General features: G+C 37.6%; 1 protein-coding gene across 1 annotated transcript; it reads left to right on the top strand.

The window, feature by feature from the left end:
- The first annotated feature begins 1,914 nt into the window (after window positions 1-1,914).
- Window positions 1,915-21,825, top strand: DDX1 (DEAD-box helicase 1). The gene is made up of 26 exons (XM_041421195.1): window positions 1,915-1,955; window positions 3,857-3,908; window positions 4,912-4,975; window positions 5,504-5,533; window positions 5,753-5,849; window positions 7,321-7,368; window positions 7,503-7,586; window positions 8,907-8,990; window positions 9,424-9,500; window positions 10,734-10,806; window positions 10,916-10,992; window positions 11,690-11,804; window positions 12,297-12,435; window positions 13,454-13,514; window positions 14,688-14,786; window positions 15,469-15,558; window positions 16,143-16,331; window positions 17,315-17,366; window positions 17,806-17,952; window positions 18,614-18,705; window positions 19,247-19,319; window positions 19,764-19,836; window positions 19,954-19,996; window positions 20,221-20,316; window positions 21,044-21,164; window positions 21,503-21,825. Exons 1-26 carry the CDS (start codon window positions 1,940-1,942, stop codon window positions 21,631-21,633), a joined length of 2,223 nt encoding a protein of 740 aa, XP_041277129.1. The 5' UTR covers window positions 1,915-1,939; the 3' UTR covers window positions 21,634-21,825.
- The last annotated feature ends 2,123 nt before the right edge of the window (window positions 21,826-23,948 follow it).

The raw sequence follows: 23,948 nt of genomic DNA, 5'->3' as shown, positions 1-23,948 counted from the left end.
TGGGGAAAAGGGGGCTTTCTCGCAAGTGGTTCTTGCAAATTCAGTGGTGCTACGTAGGACTTCTAAATATTTCAGTCCTACAAGTATGAGTTCCTAGCATTCAGCTCTCTCAAGCAGATAAAAAGTTTGTTTGTAAATTCCGGGCCCCTCATATCAGGAAGGACTTTGAGGGGCTGGAGTGTGTCCAGAGAAGGACAGGGAGCTGGGGAAGGGTCTGGGGTACAAGTGTGCTGAGGAGCGCCGAGGGAGCTGGGAGTGTTTGGCCTGGAGAGAAGGAGGCTCGGGGGAGGCCCTGACGCCTGAAAGGAGGCTGGAGCCGGGCGGGTCAGTCTTCTCCCTGGCAAGAAGCAACAGGATGAGAGGACAGGCTTAAGCTGCACCAGGCGAGATTCAGGTTGGACACCAGGAAGGATTTAGTCACAAAAAGAGTTGTTAAACATTGAAATGGGCTGCCCAGAGAGCTGGTGGAGTCACGGTCCATGGAGCTGTTTAAGGGAAGACTGGACATGGCACTCAGTGCCATGCTCTGGTTGAGCAGGTGGTGTTCCATCACAGGCTGCACTCAGTGATCTCAGATGTCTTTCCCAACCTGGTTCTGTGAAATAATTTTGAAAGAACTGATGTTTCAGCCTCTTTCCTGCAACTTTATAAAGCATTTGTAAAATAGAAATAAAATTACTTCACACACTGACACTTCTGTTCCAGCAGTCTAATTTTCGCTTGTGTTAGTAAGCTCTTGTAGGCAACTCTGTAGCCTAGAATTAGGTTAAACAAAAATTCAGATTCTGAAACTAGGGATTCAGGGCAATATGAAACCTCTGTTGGATGCTTGGGAAAGACTTCAAGAAGAAACAACTACAGAGAAAAAAATGCCTTTTTACTGTGTCGCTATTTTAAAACTATATTTGACAAGGTAGCTTGTAAAGCAATAGTAAATAGTACAACATTGTGTTTGTAAGTTTCAAAGAATTGTGGGAGATATATAGTAAATTACACTCTACTAAGCAGCACTATATATTGTTGTCAAGGTCTGCCTACAAACAGGTTTTCTTAGAGTTGTGGTTGAATCTGTACATTATTCATATCTGTGCCTTTAAAAAAACACTCGTTTTGTCATTTATCTGAAACCAAGCAAACTAATGATTGACAGATATAGCAAATGATAGTGAAAGAAAAGAGGCACATCAAAGGAAGATAGTCCCAAAGAAATTATTAATGCATGAGAAACCATTGCAATGCAAACAGCCTGGTATGAGAGGTATAAAACACCCTGCTGTATTTTTATCTGCATGACACCAGTTTCTACAGAGTAAGTTAACAGCTAGTAGGGCTCAGCAAGTTTTAAAAAAAAAGTCTTGAAACAAACCACCGGGACAAAACCAGTATTCGAATTGCAACACAGTACTCAAGAGAGCTACTACATTGCAGAGTTAGTCGTTTTGGGGTTTGTTTGGCCTCTGAACCAGATGTGTCTCTATCTTATGCTGCCTTCAGAAAGACAGAAGCTGTGTTTCACAATGGAAAGCAGTGGGCAATAGTTTATGCTGTGCCTTCCCCTTAGCAGACAAATGCACCATTGGCTCCTGATGTAACTCCAGAAGCTGCACTTCTGCACTAGTAATCTCATTTTGTTTTTTTACAAAGCCCCGAAAGTTCTTGCGTTTAATGGCACTAGAAGTTACCCCAGAACAAGATGGTGCAGAATTTGGGGAAGCTTCTGCAAAAACTGGAGAATAAAGTGTCCTTGTTAGGGTATATCAGCCACATCCCGCGGTGCGTTCGAGTCTCTGAGGCGCCTCGAGCCATCACTACCCGGGGGCGCTCACGGGCCGGGCCGGAACGCGCGGCGCGGCGGCTCCTGCGCCCGCCCGGCCTCATAAAGCGGCGGCCGGGCTTTGCGCCTGCGCTCTGCGCTGCTCGCGGCGCTCCCGGGGCGAAGATGGCGGCGTTCTCGGGTACGTGGCGCGGGGGCTGCGGCCTCTCGGCCCTGAGGGGACCTCTCGCCTCTGCCCGCCGGCTCCCGGGCTCCCTGCGGCGCCGGGGGGAGCTCCTCGGCCGCCCTTCCAGCCTGGCCTGCGGTAGTGTGTGGCTGACCATATGTCAGGCTGGAGGTTGTGAGGCCTGCGGGGGATGTAGGTGCTTCTCCCCGTGTCCTCGGGCTTCTGTAGGCTGTGAGAAGTGGTTATCGGAATGGTTTTGCAGGTTTTATTGCATATGTGGATCTAGCAAAGGGACTGCTTAAAAGTTAGGCTCATTCCTCATGCTGACTGGTTTCAAGTAATAGGAGGTTTATCATAACTGTTCTCTGTATAGCAGTGCATAATAACTGGCTTTTGGTAAGAGAAGCTCTGCTTGGTGATACGGTTTAGCAAGCTATATATTATATAAACTATATATGTGTATATAATATAAACTGTAATCCAAAAGCTTACTATTAAAGGAGGAAGCATCAATCTTTGTGTCCCCTTCCCCATGTAGATGTTTGTAAAACTAGGCAGCCAGCCAAGATCACGGTTCGGTAAAGTTTTAATGTATATGGGGTTTTTAATTTGTCCCTTTAACTGAACTTTTTGCATCTTATGATGGGGGAAAAATGGTGAAGCTTCGTCCTGAGAACTAGTGGTCAGTTTGGATGCTAGGCAGCAGGGTTAGTTTGGATGTAGTTGAGGAAAATGTCATGGTGTCATTGTTTGATTAAATTCTTGTGCCTTATATTGAATTAAACTGTGTGAGTTGGAAGCATATGGAAAAAATATGTATGGATTTGTTTCCAACTTGGAATTAGTAGGAATTGATTTTGATTGCTATTGATTTTGTTGCTTGTGTGGATTGTCTACTTTTGTAGGATTAGAGTCCAGCACTTGAAAATAGTAAAGCTTCCTGCAATCACATTACAAATAAAACACTTTTCTTACAGTATTTGCATTATAGGAAGTGGAAGAATAATTTTTGGCTGTGCACATCCCCCTGCAGCAGCCCAGCTCAGTGTGTGTGCATGTGCATGCTGTGTCTGAAATCCAGCGTGTGGGAGTGCAGAGGCCAGTGTGTGAGACCTCTGCTTGGAAAGGTGCATGTTTATAGCTGAAGGAATTGATTTAGAGTAACCTTATGTACCCAAAGAGATGACCAACAGCTAAATTGTTATTTTGATGGTGTGCTACTAGCATTTGGGTTGCTTAGGATCCACTTTACTCTTGTCTGTATTGGATAGCTGCAGATTTCTTTTGTTTTCCTTTTGAAATGCAGAGGATTTGTTTATCAACATAGCAGCATGTTGCTCCATATTTATCTTGTCTTTGAGGTACAACCATCAGACTTTGATATGCGTTTGCCAGAAGGGGTATCCAAGAAAAAAAACTGTTAAAAGTGGATGTAATTAATAACTATCAAAACCAATGCCTTGTCTTCTTATTGTCAGGCAAGATTTGGTGAACTAGAGTCCCTATAGGATACAGGTTTTTTCTACTGTTTGCACCCCAGCTGTAGAGAAAGTTGGATATTTGTGAGTAACAGTCTGCCCTATTGTCTGCATAGGCAGTTGCCTTAAAGGTGCAAAGATAAGTACCTTGCCCTTGAAATGGTGCTCTGTTCCCAGTGTGTTCGCTTTGCTGCTCTGTCTGTGCCTGCCCTGTGTGTGCCTGACTTACTCTGCTCTGGGTGGGGACAGCTCTCAAAGCTGCCTCTGAGGAAGGGAGAATTCTCCACCAGTGGGTGCTGGAGTGAAGGCTGCACATGCTGTTGCCCAGAAGAGTGGTTTTCCATGGTTCTGTGTGTAGCTGGAAGTGTTGACACTTGGCAGTCTTTGGGCAATGTGAGGTTAATAACAGTGCTTGATCCTGTTTTGCTTGTCTTACAGAAATGGGTGTTATGCCTGAGATAGCTCAAGCAGTGGAGGAGATGGACTGGCTGTAAGTAGGAGTGTGGCAGACTCTAATCTGCCTTTCAGCAATGTTTGACGTGCTTCTTAAAGCACCTCTGCTGTCACATTAAAGCAAAGTGGATGTGTGTTTTCCTTTTACTATCATTGCATCTCATGTGCTTCTCTGTAGTGTGAAAGATTGAAGAATACAAACTGTAACTGCAGCAGTAACATTTAAACTTGGACAGGCAGAGCATGACTGCTTATGCTTCACTTCTTTTGTTTCACAACAGGCTCTGTGCCTCTGGTGTATTTATATGTATCATGGGGTTATTGGATTAAATACTCTCACATAATTTATGCTGGTTTAGTACATTTTTTTTCCAGACTGTGGCCTATGATTGTGTTTTTCAAACTGAGTGGATGTGTATCAGTCTTCTAAAAAAGTTGTTATTCTTGTGTTTGGTTACTTGTTTGGCCATATTTTTACTTCAGAGTTTGTTTTGAATTGTCATTCAGAAAGTTGTCAGTATGGGCAAACAATGTATTTATTTTTTCTCATATGAATATTAATTAGGTGTAATTGTCTGAAAATGCTGTTTGAGTTTATTTATCTTTACTTTTTTTTCCAGTTTTGAACAGGGATCATGTAAATGAGATGAGTGTAGGTGGCTTTAAAGAAAAACTAATTTGAAGAAAAGAAGACAAGGAATATTAGTTAATAAGGTTTTTTTAATAGTTTAGCATGATGATATGAGATGTAGCTCTCTTACCAAGGTGCACCTGACTCCACTGCAAGCCAGGAGGAATAGCAGTTACCTGCTTTATCTTGCAGATGCTCACGGTTTCTGTGAATTTCTATATCAGTAAAAAGTTAGATGTAGCTCTCTTACCAAGGTGCACCTGACTCCACTGCAAGCCAGGAGGAATAGCAGTTTTTACCTGCTTTATCTTGCAGATGCTCATGGTTTCTGTGAATTTCTGTATAAGTAAAAAGTTCTTTTTCTGCTGATGTACAACATTACCTTGTGTTAATATCTTCTTTCCTGTAGTCTCCCTACAGATATCCAAGCAGAATCCATCCCGTTGATCTTAGGAGGTGGTGATGTGCTTATGGTATGTAGGCAGGATAGCCCTATTCTTAGAAATCCTGTGTCTTTCAATTGTTGTTTGTGTGGTGAATTTTGCTCTTTCCAGACGGGTCCATAGTTAGACTAGCTCTCTTGTCCTACTTCAATAGAAAGTATATTCTTCAGGTGAAAGCCTCTTTGAGTTACTAGTGTGTTTCCAGCTGTTCTTGCAGATGAAAGCTGGGAGTATTAGGCTTTATTTTTTGACTTCTTGACAGGCACTGCCACATGAATGAGGGCTGTCTGATCTCATCTGCTCTCCTTTTGGCTGTAAATACCTGACACAGCTCTGTGTGGAACATGGCTGATACTGCCCAAGCCAATGCTGCAGTATCAATAACCTTGAAAGTATCAGATTAGTATGCCTTGTTCATCGTGTCTTTTATGGATCTCTGTGTTCTTTGTTCTATAAACCAAAATAATACTTCCTAAAAAATAAACTTAGTTTATCAAAACAGAATTCTAGAACAGTCCTTACAGTCCTGGTAAAACTCTTGTATTTTTCTTCCTACAGGCTGCTGAAACTGGGAGTGGAAAAACTGGTGTAAGTAATTAAATTTATATTAGCAGAAAGTAAAAGTCTTTAAGTGGTCTCCTATATGCAGAGAGAATGTTTGTATGTGTTTAAGCATTATTGGTAATAATCTTTACCAACATATATGTAGGAATGTATTTCAGTGTTTCTGGCTGTGTGTATTGCAGCCGAAAACAAGGCTGGAAATAAGTGCATAACTTGTGGAGTGAAAGTGACATTTCATTTTAGGCTTTCAGCATTCCAGTTATCCAGATTGTTTATGAAACACTGAAGGATCAAATGGAAGGCAAGAAAGGAAAAGCCACTATTAAAACTGGAGGGGCAGGTAAGTTTTTATATGTTGCACTCCTTAAATTCAAAACTCTGCTCACTTGTGTTGATTTTGTCACTTTCAAAAGTAAAGTTATCCTGCCATTAGATAAGTATTTTTTCCATAATTTGGGATAATGTAAATATCATCAGTGTTTTATTAGCAGAGAATATAAATTTACTGGTGGAATCATGGGAAGAACTGGTGTGCATATGACTGCAGACTCTTAGTAATGCTCTTGTTTTCAGCTTGAGGCTGGCTGATCCACACCTGGCTTTCTGCAAGGTTCTTCTAAAAGCCATACTAGGTTAATGCCTTGCAAGATGTGAAGTGGTAGTGGTGTCCACCTTAAAAGGAGTTAAAAAATACCTTTCTATTGCAGGATTAGGTGCGACCAGCTCACCACCGTGGAGTTGATTTGGGACTCTTAAGTGAGCTTGAGCAGAAAGCTCTTCTAGACTCAAACGTATTTTTGTGTGGCTGAGATAACAGTGTAGGATCTTTCAATTCTGCTGTGCAGAGTAGAGCTGCTGTGTTCCTTTTGGCACCTGCCTAGGTTTGGCATTGAGTAATTGATATCTTGTTTGTTCTAGTAAGCATTGAACTGAGCAGGGAATGCACAGGGCCGGAACTCAGCTGTATAGAATGGATTGTAACCTTGATAATATCCTCACGGTATTTGAGAGTCTATTATGCATCCATTTAATTAAGCTTGGAACTGTAAAGCCAATAACCATGTCCAGTCTGTGGTACTGATAAGACTGAGTTTTATGTAAGTGAACAGCATTTGCACAAACTACTCTCTGAAGGTGTTATAGAAGTTGTCATCATTATAACTACTGCTATATTGGTGACAGTAAAGTCAACTAAAAAAAATAAAAATTAAATCCTCCTTGAGAGAATGTAATATGAATACACAAATACATGCAGTAAGCCTAATTAAAATGGCATCTGTTTTTTTTTATAATCATGTATAGATTTTATTACAGCATATTGTTGGGCATATGAAAAATGAAGTCAGAAATTCTATGTGCATATATCTTAGCTCCTTAGTAATGACATTTTAATGTACAGCCTGAAAAATACTTTAATGTAAGCTTGGAACAGAAATGGCAAATAATAAATTTCAAATTTGTTGTTCTTCATATAGTTTTGGATATTTTCTATCTGAATTTGATTGTGGTTGTGTGAAACTGCCTGACTTTATAAAAGTCTTCATTGTTTGCAGTTGCATTTTTAAGTAACTTAATCTATGTTCTTAATGGAATAATCTAAACTTCCATAGAATACCTTTGCATTAAGCATTTTTGCCCCTCCTTCAGATTGTAGGTCTTCATTTGAGCTTGTATGAATTTCATAGGAACAAAACTATTTCCCCAGAAAATTAAGCCAAACACTGTAGAAACCATTTGAATTTCTAACTGGAGTTTTTTCAGGCTTGCTATGTTGATTAAACGTTTCTTCTGTTATTGTCTTTCCAACTTAGTGCTCAATAAATGGCAAATGAACCCCTATGACAGAGGATCAGCTTTTGGTGAGTTGTCCTGCTGTTTACTTGAGAACTTTTGCTTGGTAAAAAAACAATAAACTAGAGGAAAGAATGCATGAAGTTTTCTTTTAAAAGCAGTTGGGCAATTTCTTCAACTAAAACTGTCTTGTAATTTTCAGCAATTGGATCGGATGGTTTGTGTTGTCAAAGCAGAGAGATAAAAGAATGGCATGGATGCAGAGCAACTAGAGGAGTAACTAAAGGTATGCATCAAGTGATGTGTTTTGAATACTCTTCCAGAAGAGTTTCAGTTGCTAGTCAGCCATTGGTAATGTAGATGGTTGAAACTTTCCATCCATCTGACCAAATTTAGTAGCTTAAGACTTGGAAATGACAAATACCTCTGTTTTGTTGTCCCTGTACCTTTTCCCTGATAGTGATGCCTGGAAGTAGAGCAATACCTTTCCAAACAACCTTAAAAGAAAAGCAAACCTTTACTTGAAAGCCTTCAGGTACACAATATGGTGAAAACCATGCCCTGAATTAGATTCCTACAATTTTATAAGATCAGGCAGTTAGAATATCCAGCCAATATGGCCCACTTAGAGGAGCAGTTGATTAGGTAATTCTGCCCCATTGGAGTCCTCCCCCCTGGTCCTCTGACTCTACCTTTATTATGTCTGAGATATGTGGTACAAAATAAAATGTCCTTGGTAAACTAACAAGCAAGACTAAACAAAACTTCAAGAATGTATCGAAGAGTTTGTTCGCTGTGGTGAAGAGAGGTGGAAAAGTACTGGAAGTTATACCTAGGCATTTAATGGTCTACTGAGCTACAAATACATGAAGTATACATAGAAAGCTAAAAATCTTCAGGCACAATAGGAGACTGAGTTGCAGGGGGCAGAATCATAACTAATATCAGAATGTGCATAGCCATTTCCTAAAAAAATGCACAGTACTTTGTTTCCTCACAGACTTCACACAGATGTGCAAAAATTTCATGGTTCTGTGGTTGTAGCAATAGTTGAGAGGCAACCCTAACACTTGACTCAGAAGCACATTCATCCTGATACTCCAGTAGTTCTGGGTGGATGTGTGTGTGTGTGTGTGTGTGTGTGTGTGTGTGTGTTCAGAAATACCTTAAACAGTCTCCTTTACTGGAGTGTGCAGGTAATTCTGTAGTCTGTGTGTACGTAACAGCCAGCTGGATGTTCTTCAAGTGGTACAAGCAGCTGTTGATGCTGGGGCATGCTGGTGGTGTGGTACTGATTCTGCAGAACCTTGTGTCTTGAGTTTATCAGTTCCTGTGCATTCAGTAGGACCACTACTATCTTGCTTGTCACTCCTTTGGAGCCTTTCACACACTACCTCTGTGTGTGCTTCATCTCTTTTGCCTGCTCTTTCCTCATTCCATGCATAGGTATACACGCAACTTTTTCACACAAACACAGTGTAGGGGATTTTATTACACTTTGAGCAGGACTGGGATGTTAGATTTGTATGGTCTTGGAAGTAGCAAGACTGAACCACCTTAATGAATTTGCTTATTGTATTAGATAACTTTTTTTTTTTTTTTTAAGGAAAATACTACTATGAAGTTTCCTGTCATGACCAAGGCTTGTGCAGAGTTGGTTGGTCAACCATGCAGGCTTCACTAGATCTGGGTGAGTTTCCTTCTGAAGAACCTATAGGTAGTTTTTATATTGACATGGAATGGGTGGAGTCCTGTTCTGGTGTTGCAGAGAATGGACTCCTCAGAAAGGACCGCAATATTGGAGAGTTGAAAATATTTTGTATAAGTATTTTACATCCTGTAAGGGGAAGTCTTTGATGGTGGCAGTGTTTTCCTGTCTTCTGTGACTTTCTGCCTTTTATGTCTTTTTTTTTTTTTTTTTTTAATGAAGATTACTGGGGACTGGTAAAATCAATAAATGTACTGCTGCAAAAGTACTAGTTTGGTGTACATCAAGGTCAGAAATCTGTAGTTAGCACTGTGTATAATTTATGTGGTAGTGTTGGAAATTTCAGTTGCTAATACCAAGAGGAAAAAGCATAACCTGTCAACCAAAAGGTAAAAGCCTATTGTCTTGTCTTCAGGCACTGATAAATTTGGCTTTGGATTTGGTGGCACTGGTAAGAAATCTCACAACAAGCAATTTGACAGCTATGGTGAGGTAAGCTTGAATTGCATTTGGTAGAAATATTATTAAAAGCTTTGCATGTTAGTTTTGTGCTGTTACAATCAACTGTCTTTTGAAATACTGCTCACTGCGAAGGGAGGCTCACTGGGCAAAAGTCCAATGGAACATTGAAGCGTTTTTGCATAAAAGCTTATTAAAAGATTCAACAAAAGCAGTTATAAGCTTGAGACATGATAGTGGTTATACTGCAATTATATCGACTCTTATTTAGAAGCTAAAATTTTGCTATGTGTTACAGGTTAAAAGTTAACTGACCTCTTGAGATTTGTTTTGACTTAGTTCGTGTTTAGCTTGAATAAATCAACCCATCTGTACACACTGGGAACATGCAAGTGAGGGCATCGTATTCTGTTTACTAGAAGTTAAAATAGAAGTAATTTCACAAGTCTGTAATCTGTCAAAATGCATTATTAATTGCTACTGAGACATAGAGTGCACTACTTCTGGCTATTGAGTTGAGTTTGCCATTACCTTAATGTACACTTGTGAAGTGTCTGCTGGGAATATCTGTAATGGTTTTTGTGTAGTGTAGCAGTGAAATTGAGATGTTTAAACATAAACAAATGAATATTAAAGCAGAAACTCAAGTCTTTGTGTTGATAATAACTCAGTGTCATAAAACCTGCAACTTTTATGACTACTGTAGCTTGTTTCATAGACTCTTGAGCTGTTGATTAGAAGCACTTAATAATATATAAATGTTATTGAATACCTCTAAAATTAGCAGATCTCAAGATACTGAAGTATACATAACATGCATATAGCATCATCTTCAAGAGTTAGTCTTTTATTATTCCTAAAATACAGTTTTCTGATGTCATGTTTGGTGTGTTAAGCTTAGATTGACATTGGCTAATAAATATGTGACTAATGTGCTTTTCCATAATGCAGACTTACTTCCAGGTAAATGACTTAAATGTATCACTGTCATTGTGTTTGGTTTTTGAATTAAATTTAACGTGGTAATAAATGTTTAAATATCTAAGCTCAATTGGGCAGTTTACTGAAGATTTGTAATCAAAAATGTATTCTATTTACAACGGTCTGACTGAAATAGATTGAACGTGCTTAAAACTTCTCTCAAAAATCAGCATTTGTTAGGGAGAGGTGAGAGAACTAAAAGCTGACAGAATATAAGCACTGTCATCTTCATGCATTGAAAATGTCTTAGCTTCACAAACCTTTTGTTTGTTTGTTTTTTTTCAGGAATTCACTATGCATGATACAATTGGGTGTTATCTAGACACAGAAAAAGGACAAATAAAATTTTCCAAAAATGGTAGGTTTTATTCTCTTTCTTTGGAATTTTATTTGGATGCTTTCACTGGGGGGGAGGGAGAGGAATGCAACACACTTGCAGAGTCTGACTGAGCTAACCCTACTTTCAGGGAAGGACCTTGGCCTTGCATTTGAAATCCCACCACATATAAGGAACCAAGCACTTTTTGCAGCTTGTGTACTGAAGGTAACAGGAATATTGCAGATGTCTAAGATTATTATAATTTTTCTGGGTTTGTTAATGAGTTACTTAGGTACAAAATATGCATAACCAGTTAAGTTACTGCAGTTGTCATGTAAAGTCAGTTTTCATTGGTTTACCAGTATTCACTACTGAAGTAATAACATGTATGTGTGTTAGCTTTGAGTACCATTTAAGCTAAATGTTTAAATTCAAATTTTAATCTTAAATTTATAGATAGAATAGCATGGATAACTAATTCCTAATAATAGTGCTATGTTGTGTGTATTAAACTTCAGTATACTGCCATTTGACCAATAGAAACAAATAGCTTGAAAGTCAGATAGCCTGTTTAATTTGTTCTGAACTCTTAACATTACTGTAAGGCAGTACTGTGTCTTTCTGAGTTAGTCTTCTTGAGTCTGTCTCTCAAGCAGTCGAGATTTTAGCAAAACCTTTCAGTGGTTAGAGAGGATATACAACTTCAGAAAAAATTCTTTGGCTTTTTTGTTGTTTTTTTTCTGTGTGTTTGGTTGGGTGTTTTTTTAAGTTCCAGCAACTTGGGGAAGAGGAATGTATGAGATAGGCAAAGTCTTTTCTTCTCCCATCTCCTTATCGATATGTTTTGTTCATTACTGAGTTGTTTCTCATTTTATGTGGTCTCTTGAATTTGTGTGTATGACACAACTTTGTTGAAACCTAGAATGCTGAATTGAAATTCAATTTTGGTGAAGAAGATTTCAAGTTTCCACCAAAAGATGGCTATGTTGGACTTTGCAAGGCTCCTGAGGGTAGTGTTGTAAAATCACAACACTCAGGTAGGTTAGATTTTTGCAAACTTCTCTTGTTTCTATATTCAGGTTGTGTTATGGAGCATCTTTGGATCCCTTTAATTGCAATCAGAAAGATCTTAAATACAGCAGTAATGAAGAAATATTTATGCTTTTTTGAAAGTATACCTGATTTTCTTACTCTTAAACCACCAATAGTCTTTAATATTTTGAATTTGGAAGTACATCAGATAAAACAAGTCCAGCTAAGTTTTTCAACAGTGTTATCGTAAAAATGTGTGGGTCTTTATGCCCCTCAATAGAATGGGTTATCCTGCATGGGCCAATACACCCACTTGTAAGTTCTGATCATTATTCTGAAGTTACTCATAATTGAGAGAGCAATCACATCACCTTTCAATGGAGCTTTTAGAATTATTAGGTTTTAAATAATAATAGAAAATATAGATCCATTTCCAGTAAAAAATTCCAGAGTAGGAATGTAGTTTGTCTTAATGGTGATTTTTTTTTCCCATTTAGGAAATGCACAAGTGGTTCAAGCACAGAACCTTCCAAATGCCCCAAAAGCATTGATTGTAGAACCATCAAGAGAGCTGGCAGAACAAACTTTGAACAATGTGAAGCAGTTCAAAAAATATGTTGATAATCCCAAATTAAGGTAATAGTGAACTTGTTAGTTGCACTTATAGTGTTTTCTATGGTTGTAACTTCATGGGGGGAGGGGGGGTAGGTTCCAGTTTGTAGCTAAGTGACCCATAATCTGCAGTGCTGCTGATAATATCAGTAATAACCTGCTACCAACCAAACTTCTGGCTATGCAACTACAGTTCAGCCACTTGGGGGGGTTTGGTATGTTTTGTCTGTGGACTGCCTTTTCTCATACAATTGGTGGGTAGGGGTTTTTTTAATTATCAATGATAACTAGTATGATACTCCACATGCTTTTCTTGACTAAAAACATTATCTGCTTACTGCCCTTCTTTCCTAAACGTTTTTCTATACCCCCATCTTCCTCTTCCCTCTCATTTTGTTTGTTTTTCATCTCCATCAAATAGTTACATACAGGATCTGCTCTCTTTAATTAATGTGCTTACTGGACAAATTATCGTGGAGGTGCCGTTCTGAAAAATGAATAATCTATAAGTTGCTTTGGGTTTAAGTTGTCTCTGCTTTGACTGTGCTTCTGAAACTTAAACATTTCCCAATTCCAAACTGCAGTCTATTTAAAGAGTTCATTTACTAGAATTGCTGGGACTAAACAATAGGAATGGGCAAGCTACAATGAAAAATTCATTTAGTTTAGTGTTATTTGCATTCCTAACTTTCAAGGACACAGGAAACTTTGCTGGACTAAGTTTCATTATTGTTGGGATTTTTAAGAAACATTTTTTGTAAGATTAAAATTGTTAAGGTGCTAATTTGCTTAATACAACAGTGATAAAGTAATCACATTCAAATACAGTTTGCTAACAAAGTTTTCACTTGAACTGAAGCACACTACATGTGAAAGGATGAGTTTCAAAATGAACTTTTTTCTATTATTTTGTTCTTGAAATTACTGTTTAGAGCTGTTAATTGTCAACTATTGATAAAAACATCTGTCTGAAGACTGATTCTAAGTGTACCTTCTGAATATAATAAATGGGTAAATGTCAAATATATTGATGTAATTTTAGGGAACTGCTTATTATTGGTGGAGTTGCTGCAAGAGATCAACTCTCCGTACTGGAGCAAGGTGTAAGTTGTATTTTTTTCATATGATTGTTTAGTTTGGGTTCCAAGTAATTTATGATGTTGCTAGAGGATATTAATGGTGGTAACTTATGCAATAGTAACAAACATAAAAAAGAGAACATTAAGACTACTCTTAAGCATTAAGAATGTTAAAAAGAAATTGTACAGCTGCTAGGAAGCTCATGTTGCACCAGTCTAGCGGTTGTTCCTTTATTTCCACGTCAGTACAAGTACCTATACTACTTAGTCAAGTTCTGTTGAAGCCTGAGTACTCCTGAAGATCTTAAAATAAAGATGTTATTGTTTGCCATTTGTCCTTAACCAACAAGACAGTTTTCCTATTAACTTCTGTCCTGTTTTTTTGAATAAAAATAGTCTTCAGTTATTAAGATGAACCTACACTACAAACCAGTCCTACATAGAAGGAAGTGGTCTGGTTTCAGCAGCATGGAATGTACAATTGATTCAGTCACACTGTAGAGAGAACACAGTCACAGGGCCATGTTTTTTATTTAATACTCACTTTTGAAAGTGAAAGCACATCACTATTGATAAATTTTCTAGTGGTTCTAGCTGCCAAAATAAAAATTTTCTGTTAAGCCTACTTGAACTGGAAGATTATGCGACTTCCATGTGAATGCTTAATTCTTGATTGTGAACCTTTCTGTCTGGCAAAATTTGAAGTTATTTCTATTGTTGATAGACATCGTAGCCTTCCACCATGAGAAAAATTTGAAAAACAAAAAAGGTGAAAAACAAATCTGTTTGTTGGCTTTTGATAACAAAATTACACAGCTTGGGGTTCAGGGAAGGAAAAAGGGGGAACAGCACTTCCCAAGGTAGATTCTGCTAATGAAATGACTATAGAACCAAAATACAGGTTGCCCAGAGAGGAGGTTGTAGGATCCCTTTCCAGAAGGGTAATGAAAATTTTATTAGGCAGCTATGTAAAGTAACTTAGAAATTGTCCTTAATTTGCATGTGAAGGTGGGGAGTGGAGACCAGATAATCTCAAGAGAACTACCAGACTCAAATTACTCTAGGATTTTATGAAGTTATAATTAATAGAAAATAAAGCATTATACTGATAATTGTCTCATAATGTTAAGCTAGATAAAACTTTTAATTCCTCTAGTTAGTTACAGGACCAACTCATGCTCTTTATCTACTTCATAGGTGGATATTGTTGTTGGAACTCCTGGAAGGCTGGATGACCTGGTCTCAACAGGGAAGATTAATTTATCTCAAGTTAGATTCCTGGTTCTGGATGAAGCTGTATGTAGAGAACTAAGTGCTGCTTAAATTCTGTTTTTAAATGAAATATGATATTTGCAAAAAAGTGAAACATAATTGTTCTATAGTATTTGATAATTCAGTGGAACAGCTAGATACCTATAGATTGTTCTACCTTAATCCTCTCATTGTTTGCAACCATAGTAACCTACTTTGCCCCCCCCATAGCCTCTCTGTTAAATGTTTGGAATTTTTCTGATAGAAAAATGTATTTCAAATTATATATACAAGGTACTGAAGTTCGTTCCTGCCACTGCAGGGATCTTGAAAGACAAAGACAAAATATAAATGTTAGTTAACCCAGCAGGTCTTGAAGCCAGGGAATGTTATACTCAATATACTGTAAAATAAGGGCATCTCAAGGGCGTCTTGCTGATCTGTTGTAGTACATCTGAATGTTCACCAAGATCAAATGTCTTGGGGTGTTAGCTAGTAGTAGCTGCTGAGCTTCTACATTCAGCAGCTGTAATGTAAGTGCTCCACGTCTTTAGTGGGTTTTTTTCTCCTTGGTAATAAAATCCCTGCCATGCATTGACCTGTCCAGCTAATCAAAAGCAAGAACTTCTGAGACTAGAAGTGTATTGCTTGTCTAACTCAAGTGTAAAGACTGAGCAATGAGAGAGAAGATTTGCAGCTTAATCTCTTTTATTTCATCCCAACACAGGATGGCCTTCTCCTCCAAGGTTATTCAGATTTCATAAACAGGATCCATAGTCAAATTCCTCAGATAACCTCAGATGGAAAGAGACTTCAGGTATAAAACATTTGTGATTTGGGTTCTTATTGTTGTGGGAGTTTTTTTGTTTGTTTTATTTGCTTAAATATTTTGGGGGTGTGTGGTGTGCTCTGCTTTCAGTTGTTGACTATTATTTGGCATTTAGCATGTTTCTTTGGAGTTCCCAAAAGCTCTTGTCCAAAACTAACATGTGTTCAGTGAGTTCAGTAATTGCCTGTGAAAATACTCGTAGCATTCTAGATGTTGAAGCCTAGTGTTCAGGAGTTTTCAGTTTAATTTGAATTATTTATGTATAAATCTAGCAAACATGACTGAACACATACTTTGATTTTTAATGTAGTAATAATCTTGATTCATCAACTTTCAATAGTTTTGCATTCTTCCTACTAATTTTTGGGTTCTCTGTAACAGAATAGTTAAGCAACTTATTTTGTGTCCTGACTCTTGCCAACTGGGTGGTTCCTGTGATGAGGAAATCCAGACACTTTGTTTTGCTACATTATGCTATTCAGCTACATAACATTCATCCAGTTCTACTCCCAGCTTTTTGGACTGGGAGGATCTTCTCTTCAGTGGTATCCTTATGACTCTTTTCTTTTCAGGTGATTGTGTGCTCTGCAACACTGCATTCTTTTGACGTGAAAAAACTATCTGAAAAAATCATGCATTTTCCCACCTGGGTTGATTTGAAAGGAGAAGATTCTGTCCCTGAAACTGTACACCATGTAGTTGTGCCTGTAAATCCAAAAACTGATAAACTCTGGGAAAGGCTCGGCAAGAATCATATCAGAGTAAGTGAAAATTGAGGTTATTTATTTAACCTTCAGAACAGGGGCCTAATATTGAAGAATCTTTTGCTGGCTCTTGGAATAGCTTAACCTGAAATGGTTTGTTCCATGGTAGTCAGCATCATATCAGCAGTGTCATAACAGCTCAGTGTTACAAACATGACTGAGGAAGAGCATGATAGAGTAACAGTCTGATTTGCACTAGAGAACAATGTCATTGTGCTATTTCACAGCTAACAGTCCGTGGCCTAACTGTACTTAGTATCTGACTTGGCAGGAGAGAATAAACCTGCCAAGATGGATCATTCTATCAGGTGGTTCTGGCCTCAACCCATGTGAGATGGGCAGTTTTTACAGGAATGAATTTCATATCAGACTGCATTTGAGATTCCAGATTCTACATTCATCTAACACCTATTCATGTGAGAAGGTGTTGGTTGTTCAGGTTTTCAGTATTTAAGTTCTGAATAACCTGGAACCATGTTTTGTTCTTGGCAGCTCTGATGCAGTTACAAATCTGTAAGTTTTCTTCATCTCTCTTCATCTTTGGAACCTCTGTTTGTCATGTGTGTTAGTACCTTTTCATTAAGTCTGAGTTTGTTTCTTTTGGATTTTAAGTTTATATCTGATTCAGCCTAGCTTTGGGGAAAAGATAAGGAATTACTATTTGTGTGATATAACCATATTTTACAATGTCTTTTAATTCAAGTTTTGAATGGTTTTAATTCTTCACTTTGTTCCAAGGTATTTCCTATCCAGTGTCTATATAAATAGTTTTATTGCCCTTTTTTAAGAATAAGTTTTGTATTCTTAAATACAAGACTTTCCTTTAGCTAAAGGTAGGTAAACATGGCTGGTGGGAGAACAGAATGCTGAGATTACTTCTAAACTTTTGTTTCTCTCTAGTTACAAGTTAATGGAGTTAAGTATTTCTCTGTGAGAGTGGACTACTGACTTAGGGGGCTTTTTTGTTTGTGTTTTTCTAGACTGATGAAGTACATGCAAAAGACAATACACGACCTGGCGCTAACACTCCAGGTAATGAGCAACACTAAGAAATAATGACATTTTTCTAAATGTCTTCAGTAATTAAAGGTAAATTGTAGGTACTGGCCTTGAGTCATGTTCCTCCAAAATTTTATTTCTACATTCTCATAGTCTTGAAGAGAAATGTGTTTCTGTAACTGGGAAGTGGGAAAGAGACTTGAATATATATTTTGCAGATTTGTAGACAAGTGTTTGTTGGTGTGTGCAAGAAACCTGAAACTTCCGAATACTTCTATTCTTCCTGTATTGTATCATCTTGCAGCAGAGGGGTGTGGAAGGGAGAGGTAGAAACTGAAGGTTTAGTTACTTGCTCTAATAATAAAAGTTTGACTGTCTACTTGAAGGCTAGGGAATTTCAAAGACATGCAGTTCAAAGGTTCTTCATGTTTTTAAATAATTTGAGTGAAAAAACTTCTTTATTTTTATTTAGAAATGTGGTCTGAAGCTATTAAAATTCTAAAAGGAGAATACACTGTTCGAGCAATCAAAGAGCACAAGATGGATCAAGCCATTATCTTCTGCAGGACTAAAATAGACTGTGATAATATGGAGCAATACTTCATCCAACAGGGTGGAGGTAATGTTCTCATGTCAGCCTTACTCACCTCACTTTTCTCACTTCTGGGTTTTTTCAACACCAAATTTGTATGATAGAGGTCACCAGTACTGGGACACAGCATAAAGAAAACTGTGCTTCTGCTTTTTACATACTCACTGGGCATAAAATTCAGAGTTGTGTAGCAGACACCTGCAGGGGTGCCCTTTGTGAAAGCAAGCAATGAACCTCTTCCAGATAGTTCTGGAATGGCCTCTTCCAGATAGTTCCGGAATGGATGGAACATCATGCACCAAAATTTGAGCTAGTGAGAAAATACGTGGTGCCTTTGCTGAAACGTACTAGTAAAATTGATAGCTGATAAGGGCAAGAGACATGGGAAGAGATGTTCACACTTAAGAAGATGTAGAAGGAGAAATGTGAAAGAAAACATAGGAACGGTGAAAGGGATGTGTGAGGAGAAAGATGAAGATGAACATTTGTAGAAATGGGAAAATTTAGAGCAGGAAGAAGTAAGGAAAAATGCCTGTACAGATGTGCTCTTGGGAGGAGGGAGAAAGAGTGTTTAACTACTTGTCTTTGGTGTTTTTTCCACCTCAATGCCTCAAACTCTTTTCCAGTTCGGTGTGGTTCTGTGTCATGGCTTATATGTGACATTATTAATGCATATAAATTCTTTCAGGCCCTGATAGGAAGGGACATCAGTTCTCATGTGTCTGTCTGCATGGTGATAGAAAACCTCAAGAAAGAAAGCAAAACCTGGAAAGATTTAAGGTGATGCAGCAGATTCTTGAAGGCTTTTTCCTCACCTCCCAATATCTGAATTAATGTGTTAATTTGTGTTCCTAGTTCTCCATTTAAATTAAATTGCACTCAAATGCTTTATGTCCCACTTCTTGAAATTGTAAGGCACATTTTCTGTAGGTGGAAGTCTGTACTGGTAATCAGTATTACCTTTGTGAGTTTGAATTCAGAAGATAGTAGGCTAACTTTGAAATAAAAACCGAACTTTAAACTCTGTAGTAATTACACTGGTTTTTCAAGTCTTTAGTACTTGGTTACTTAAAAAAAGAAGTTAAAATATTACACTTTAGTTTTGGTTAAGCCATTTGTTGATTTTTTTTTTTTGCCTTATGGTGCTGGGGAAAGAAACAAGGATGTAAATTCACCAAGCTATTCATGTTTTATTTGAAGTGTTCCTAAATGTACAGAGATGTTTCAAGGTGAAGTTAAGTGTGAAGGACTGTGATTTCATTGCTTGGTATTTTGCTTGCTGAATTTAGCACAACACTTCATTAAAGCTCTGTTTTTGCAGAGAGGGGATGTCCGTTTCTTGATCTGCACAGATGTTGCTGCTAGAGGAATCGATATTCATGGTGTTCCATATGGTAAGACATAGTTTTTTAAACTTAACCTGTTGAATTGCACTGGAGCTTCAATATATTGGCAGTCCTGTCCAGTAGTTAAAATAAATATATGACCTGTAGCATAATTTTAGGAGATGTAGATGTTAAAGGCTTAAACTAGGCAATATTTAATTTGATTGTTCACCATAAGTTCTCAAGTACTTGATGATGTTCTGCATTTTTGGAAATTGTTAATTTGGTTTTTCATTCTTGCCAAAAAGTGATCAGGGAGAAAGCGGTTTGAGAGTGAGAGCCTTTATTGCAGGTTACACCTGTAACTGTTGTAATAGACTATAAAGTATGTACATAGGCTAAGGACAGGAATTGCAGCAATCAAAATAATATTTTAGGTGTCTGATCTCTGACCTTGGCTCATACATTTAAAAAAAAATTGTGTTCTCTGTGAACTGTGTCTGTGTTACACAGTTATCAACGTGACGCTCCCTGATGAAAAACAGAACTACGTTCATCGAATCGGGAGAGTCGGCAGAGCCGAGAGGTACGTGTGTGTTCAGAGCAGTCACCAGGTGTTCTTGATATTTTTTTGTTGTTGTTTCACAAGGTGGCAATAGTTACTGAAATACATTTCTCCCTCCCTTGTCTCCTAATATTTCAGGATGGGTTTGGCAATCTCCCTTGTGGCAAAAGAAAAAGAAAAGGTAATTATACACCAAAGCAAAGATGAGCAGACATTATTTACCTGAGGTTGTCCCCAGCTGCTATCTGACCTTCTTATCCTGCGTTGAAAAACTGCTTTTTTGTCCCTGCTTAATTGAAGGAAAACTTAAACAGATTCCTGAATTCTTTTTCATGCTATAGTTAGTCAAAATGAATTTACTAAAGTATTTCATGAAGTTTAGAGGTCATTTTGCATTATTTCTAGGTTTGGTACCATGTATGCAGTAGTCGTGGAAAAGGGTGTTATAACACTAGGCTGAAGGAAGAAGGAGGTTGTACCATATGGTACAATGAGATGCAGGTAAGCATTTTGCTTAAATGTTCCCCAATTCCTCTAAAAGACTCAGAAAAAAAATATTGTCTCAGGTGTGTAGTTGAAGTACAAATCTAGTCTTAGGGTGTTTATAACCTTTGATTCCATTTAAAGAAGAAATTGGAAGTCTTTTCAAGTTATATGTTCTCTAAATAGTTTAATTATAAAAACTTACTTTAATATTCCCAGCCAATGTTGTTGGAGTCTTCCTAATCAAAGTCTGTTAAGATTTAGAGGATGTTAATTATATACTTGTGTTTAGATGGTTTGTTGCAAAACTGTCACTTAAAACTTGTTTCTCTAACCTGGAAACAGTTTGTCACTTAAGTAGATTTTCATGGGGATTTCTATATATCAGCCATGAGTGCCTGTTAAAAAGCAACACTTCTTTCTCTAATAAAGAAGGGCAAATACACCTAATCTGTGATGAAAAAAGCTTGGACTATGAGCTCTATTATCAGGTAGCCTCATTCGTACAAGTAGGGGGTAGTTTATGAAATGAAGACTTCTAGATTGGGTAAAACCATACTGAAATTGGAAATGAACTTGTGTAGTCTGAGCTAATAAAAATGTGTTAGTCTTCTGTATCTGTGACCAAATTGTTTTCTGTACCATTCCTGTTCAAACTACTCAAATGTGGCTGTTCAGAACACTAGCTGGACTGGTCTTGGACCATAAGAGTACTTAAAGACTTCTTGGTTTTTTTTCCTCTTAGTTGCTGGGGGAGATTGAAGAACACTTAAACTGCACTATTGCCCAAGTTGAACCAGACATAAAAGTACCAGTGGATGATTTTGATGGGAAAGTTACATATGGGCAGAAAAGAGCTCTAGGTGGTAAGAATGAACTTCTCTCAAGTTCCCTTGCTATGCAGTGCTCAGTTTCCTGGTTGTCTCCTGTGTCACTACAGAATAATAGACTATAAATAAAAAAAAATAGATTATAAATAAATGGATTATAAAAAGCTGCTAGCTCTTCGCTATCTTCTGCATTTGTTACATGCAGCCTATGGGTTGCAAGTGACAAGAGTATGTGTATACCTGGTTCTGGTTTTTTTGTGCTTTTTTTTTTTTAAGTAACGTAATTCACTCTCTGAATGACTGTGGTTGGGCATTGTTAGTTCTGCTGAAAAATGGCTTTGAACACATAATTTAGATTGTGTCTCTTTTGGCAGGTGGACTGTATAAAGGCCATGTGGATATTCTGGCACCTACAGTACAAGAGTTGGCTGCCCTTGAAAAGGAGGCTCAGACATCTTTCTTGCATCTTGGCTATCTTCCTAACCAGCTGTTCAGAACATTCTGATTGTGCCACACTGGAGAGAAGGCTTGAGTTAAATGCTCTGCCCTGCAAATACAAAAATCCCACACTGTTTCTGAGTAGAGGTAGTTAGAAAGTGATTAAAACTAAATATACTTCTTGCATGAGGAACAGAGTGTTCAGCACTGTTAACTTTGAATAAGCTGTTCTCCTAATAAAATAAAACAAGTCAAAGATGGTTTTGTTTGGGTTTTTTTGCCTTAAAGGATTAATTTGCAGAATCATGCTTTGCATGGTTTGTTAATTTTTTGAAAGTACAAGGGTAGTTAGGCAAATATGGGAGGAGAGTTTTGTATTTCTATTTATTTATACTTAAAATTATTTCATTATTTGTGTACTGTAAATTTTTAATGCTGGGCTGACTAAAGGTAGATTCATATTCATTCAGACAGCTGTTTATATTTATACTAAAGAAAAAAACCCTGATTTCAAGTAGGTATTTGAAGCTCTTTGTTATCCTAAACCCCTACATTTAGGCTGATAACTGCATTTTCATTCTTTAGTTCTAGACTTTTCACAGTTAATAGTTCTTAAATTTCTGAAATGGATTGTAGCAATATTGTTACAAAGATTTCTGCAATACTTTTGAATTCATTAGGGAGTACCATGCGAGTATCAAAGCACTTCAAAAACTGCAGGAAAAGGTTTTTCATGCAGCAATATAGGCTGAAGTATTAATGCCTCTTGTGCTGCTTTCAGACAGGTTGAATTTATTCAGTTGAAGTTACTGCAGTCTGGTTTGGAATTTCTTTTTAGCTTTTTTTTTTTTTTTCTCTAGTGACTGTTTTAATGATAATTAGAAATTTCAATTACTTTACCTGCAAATTGTCACCCAAATATCTCAGGTCATTGGAATGCCAGACACCCACAAATCCAAGTAAGCTTTTGCCTTCCTTGTGAAGTCATCTTTTCACAGAGCATTCTATCCCCTTGAAAAAGCAATGACAATTAATTTAAACTCAGATTGAGCAAATAATTATTTGTAGTGTTACCTGAAGAGGGAAGACTGAGAGACCCAGGAATTGTAATAAAAAACATAGATTTCTCAGTAATTTAAACAAATTGTTGCATTTACAGCAATTTGTGATATTACTTGATCCCCGGGAGAGGGGTGGTTCCATGGGATGCTTACCATTAGAACTTGGGAAGAAAAGTTCTATCGTGTTGCGTGGGTCTTGTCAGACAAAAGTAATGGAATCTGTCAATCCTAAATCAATCAAAATTAATTTCTTGCTATGCCTAAAATCATTTAGATGCAGAAGGAATTAGATCATTCATGTTTGCCAGTTGAAACTGAGATTAAAATCAGTTTCACCTAGTTTAGACATATATCTTGGGAAATATTCTTAAATCACAGGGAAATGGTGGATAGATGGAATCAAAGGAAAAATGCTCTTAGGAGCGTTGATCTTTTTGTTGAAATGTGACATTCTAAATTTGCTCCATGTTCCCCAAGTGCTGGTATCTTTCAGTATTTGCTGTTGGGTATCCAAATTACAAATCATGACTAATTAAGGCTGAAAAAAATGATGCTAAAAATGAAAATTACTTTAGGCATATAATTTAGGCATGCCAATTGTTACCTAAAATTTGTATTGGTGCTGGGGCTGAAATTACTACAATGGCCTGATGCATACTTGCTTTTGAAAGTTTTGCTGATACGCCTTCAAATGCAGTAGCATGAAAGAGGCATGGGGCAATTTCTGGTTGAGAGACTTTAAAGGTTGTGTGAGGTGTCGAGAACTTAACTGTATCTTGTGCTAAATGGCAGAAAATCCCCACTGCTGTAATCAGTAATCTCTAGGAAAAGTACTTAGATCAGATGGCATATAAGCTAGCAATTGTTTTGAGGGATCTGGCCTGGGGTTTTTATATTCTAGTTACTGCTGTCTTAAACCTAAGATGGACTTACTGGAAAACTTGACATTTTTTCCAGAAAGCAAGTATGGCTATTTAAAAATAAAAAAAATCTTAAAAACCAAAGTAAAATAAAAAGTTGAATGAAGTTACACCAAATTAAGTTCAGACAATTTTGATATTATGTTCCCTGCCGCTTGTTATCTTTATTTGGGAATGAACATGCCTTTACACGTGGTTACAGGAAGTGATAAGCCATATCTAGATAGACTGGCATGATTCCAGTCAAAAGCTTTAACTGCCTCTGTTGAACCAAGCACTGACTTGCTCTCACACCAGTCAAAGCTATGAAGATGTTTTTGTACTGGATGTTAAAAGTCAACGGATACCCAAGAAAAAAAATTTTCAGCATCAGATGATGTTGTATATCTCACGGGAATGCT

The sequence above is a fragment of the Onychostruthus taczanowskii genome, unplaced genomic scaffold (assembly GCF_017590055.1).
Source record: "Onychostruthus taczanowskii isolate IOZ18803 unplaced genomic scaffold, ASM1759005v1 scaffold11, whole genome shotgun sequence".
NCBI classification, from domain to species: Eukaryota; Metazoa; Chordata; class Aves; order Passeriformes; family Passeridae; genus Onychostruthus; species Onychostruthus taczanowskii.
This window is presented reverse-complemented; position numbering and strand designations above follow the sequence as displayed.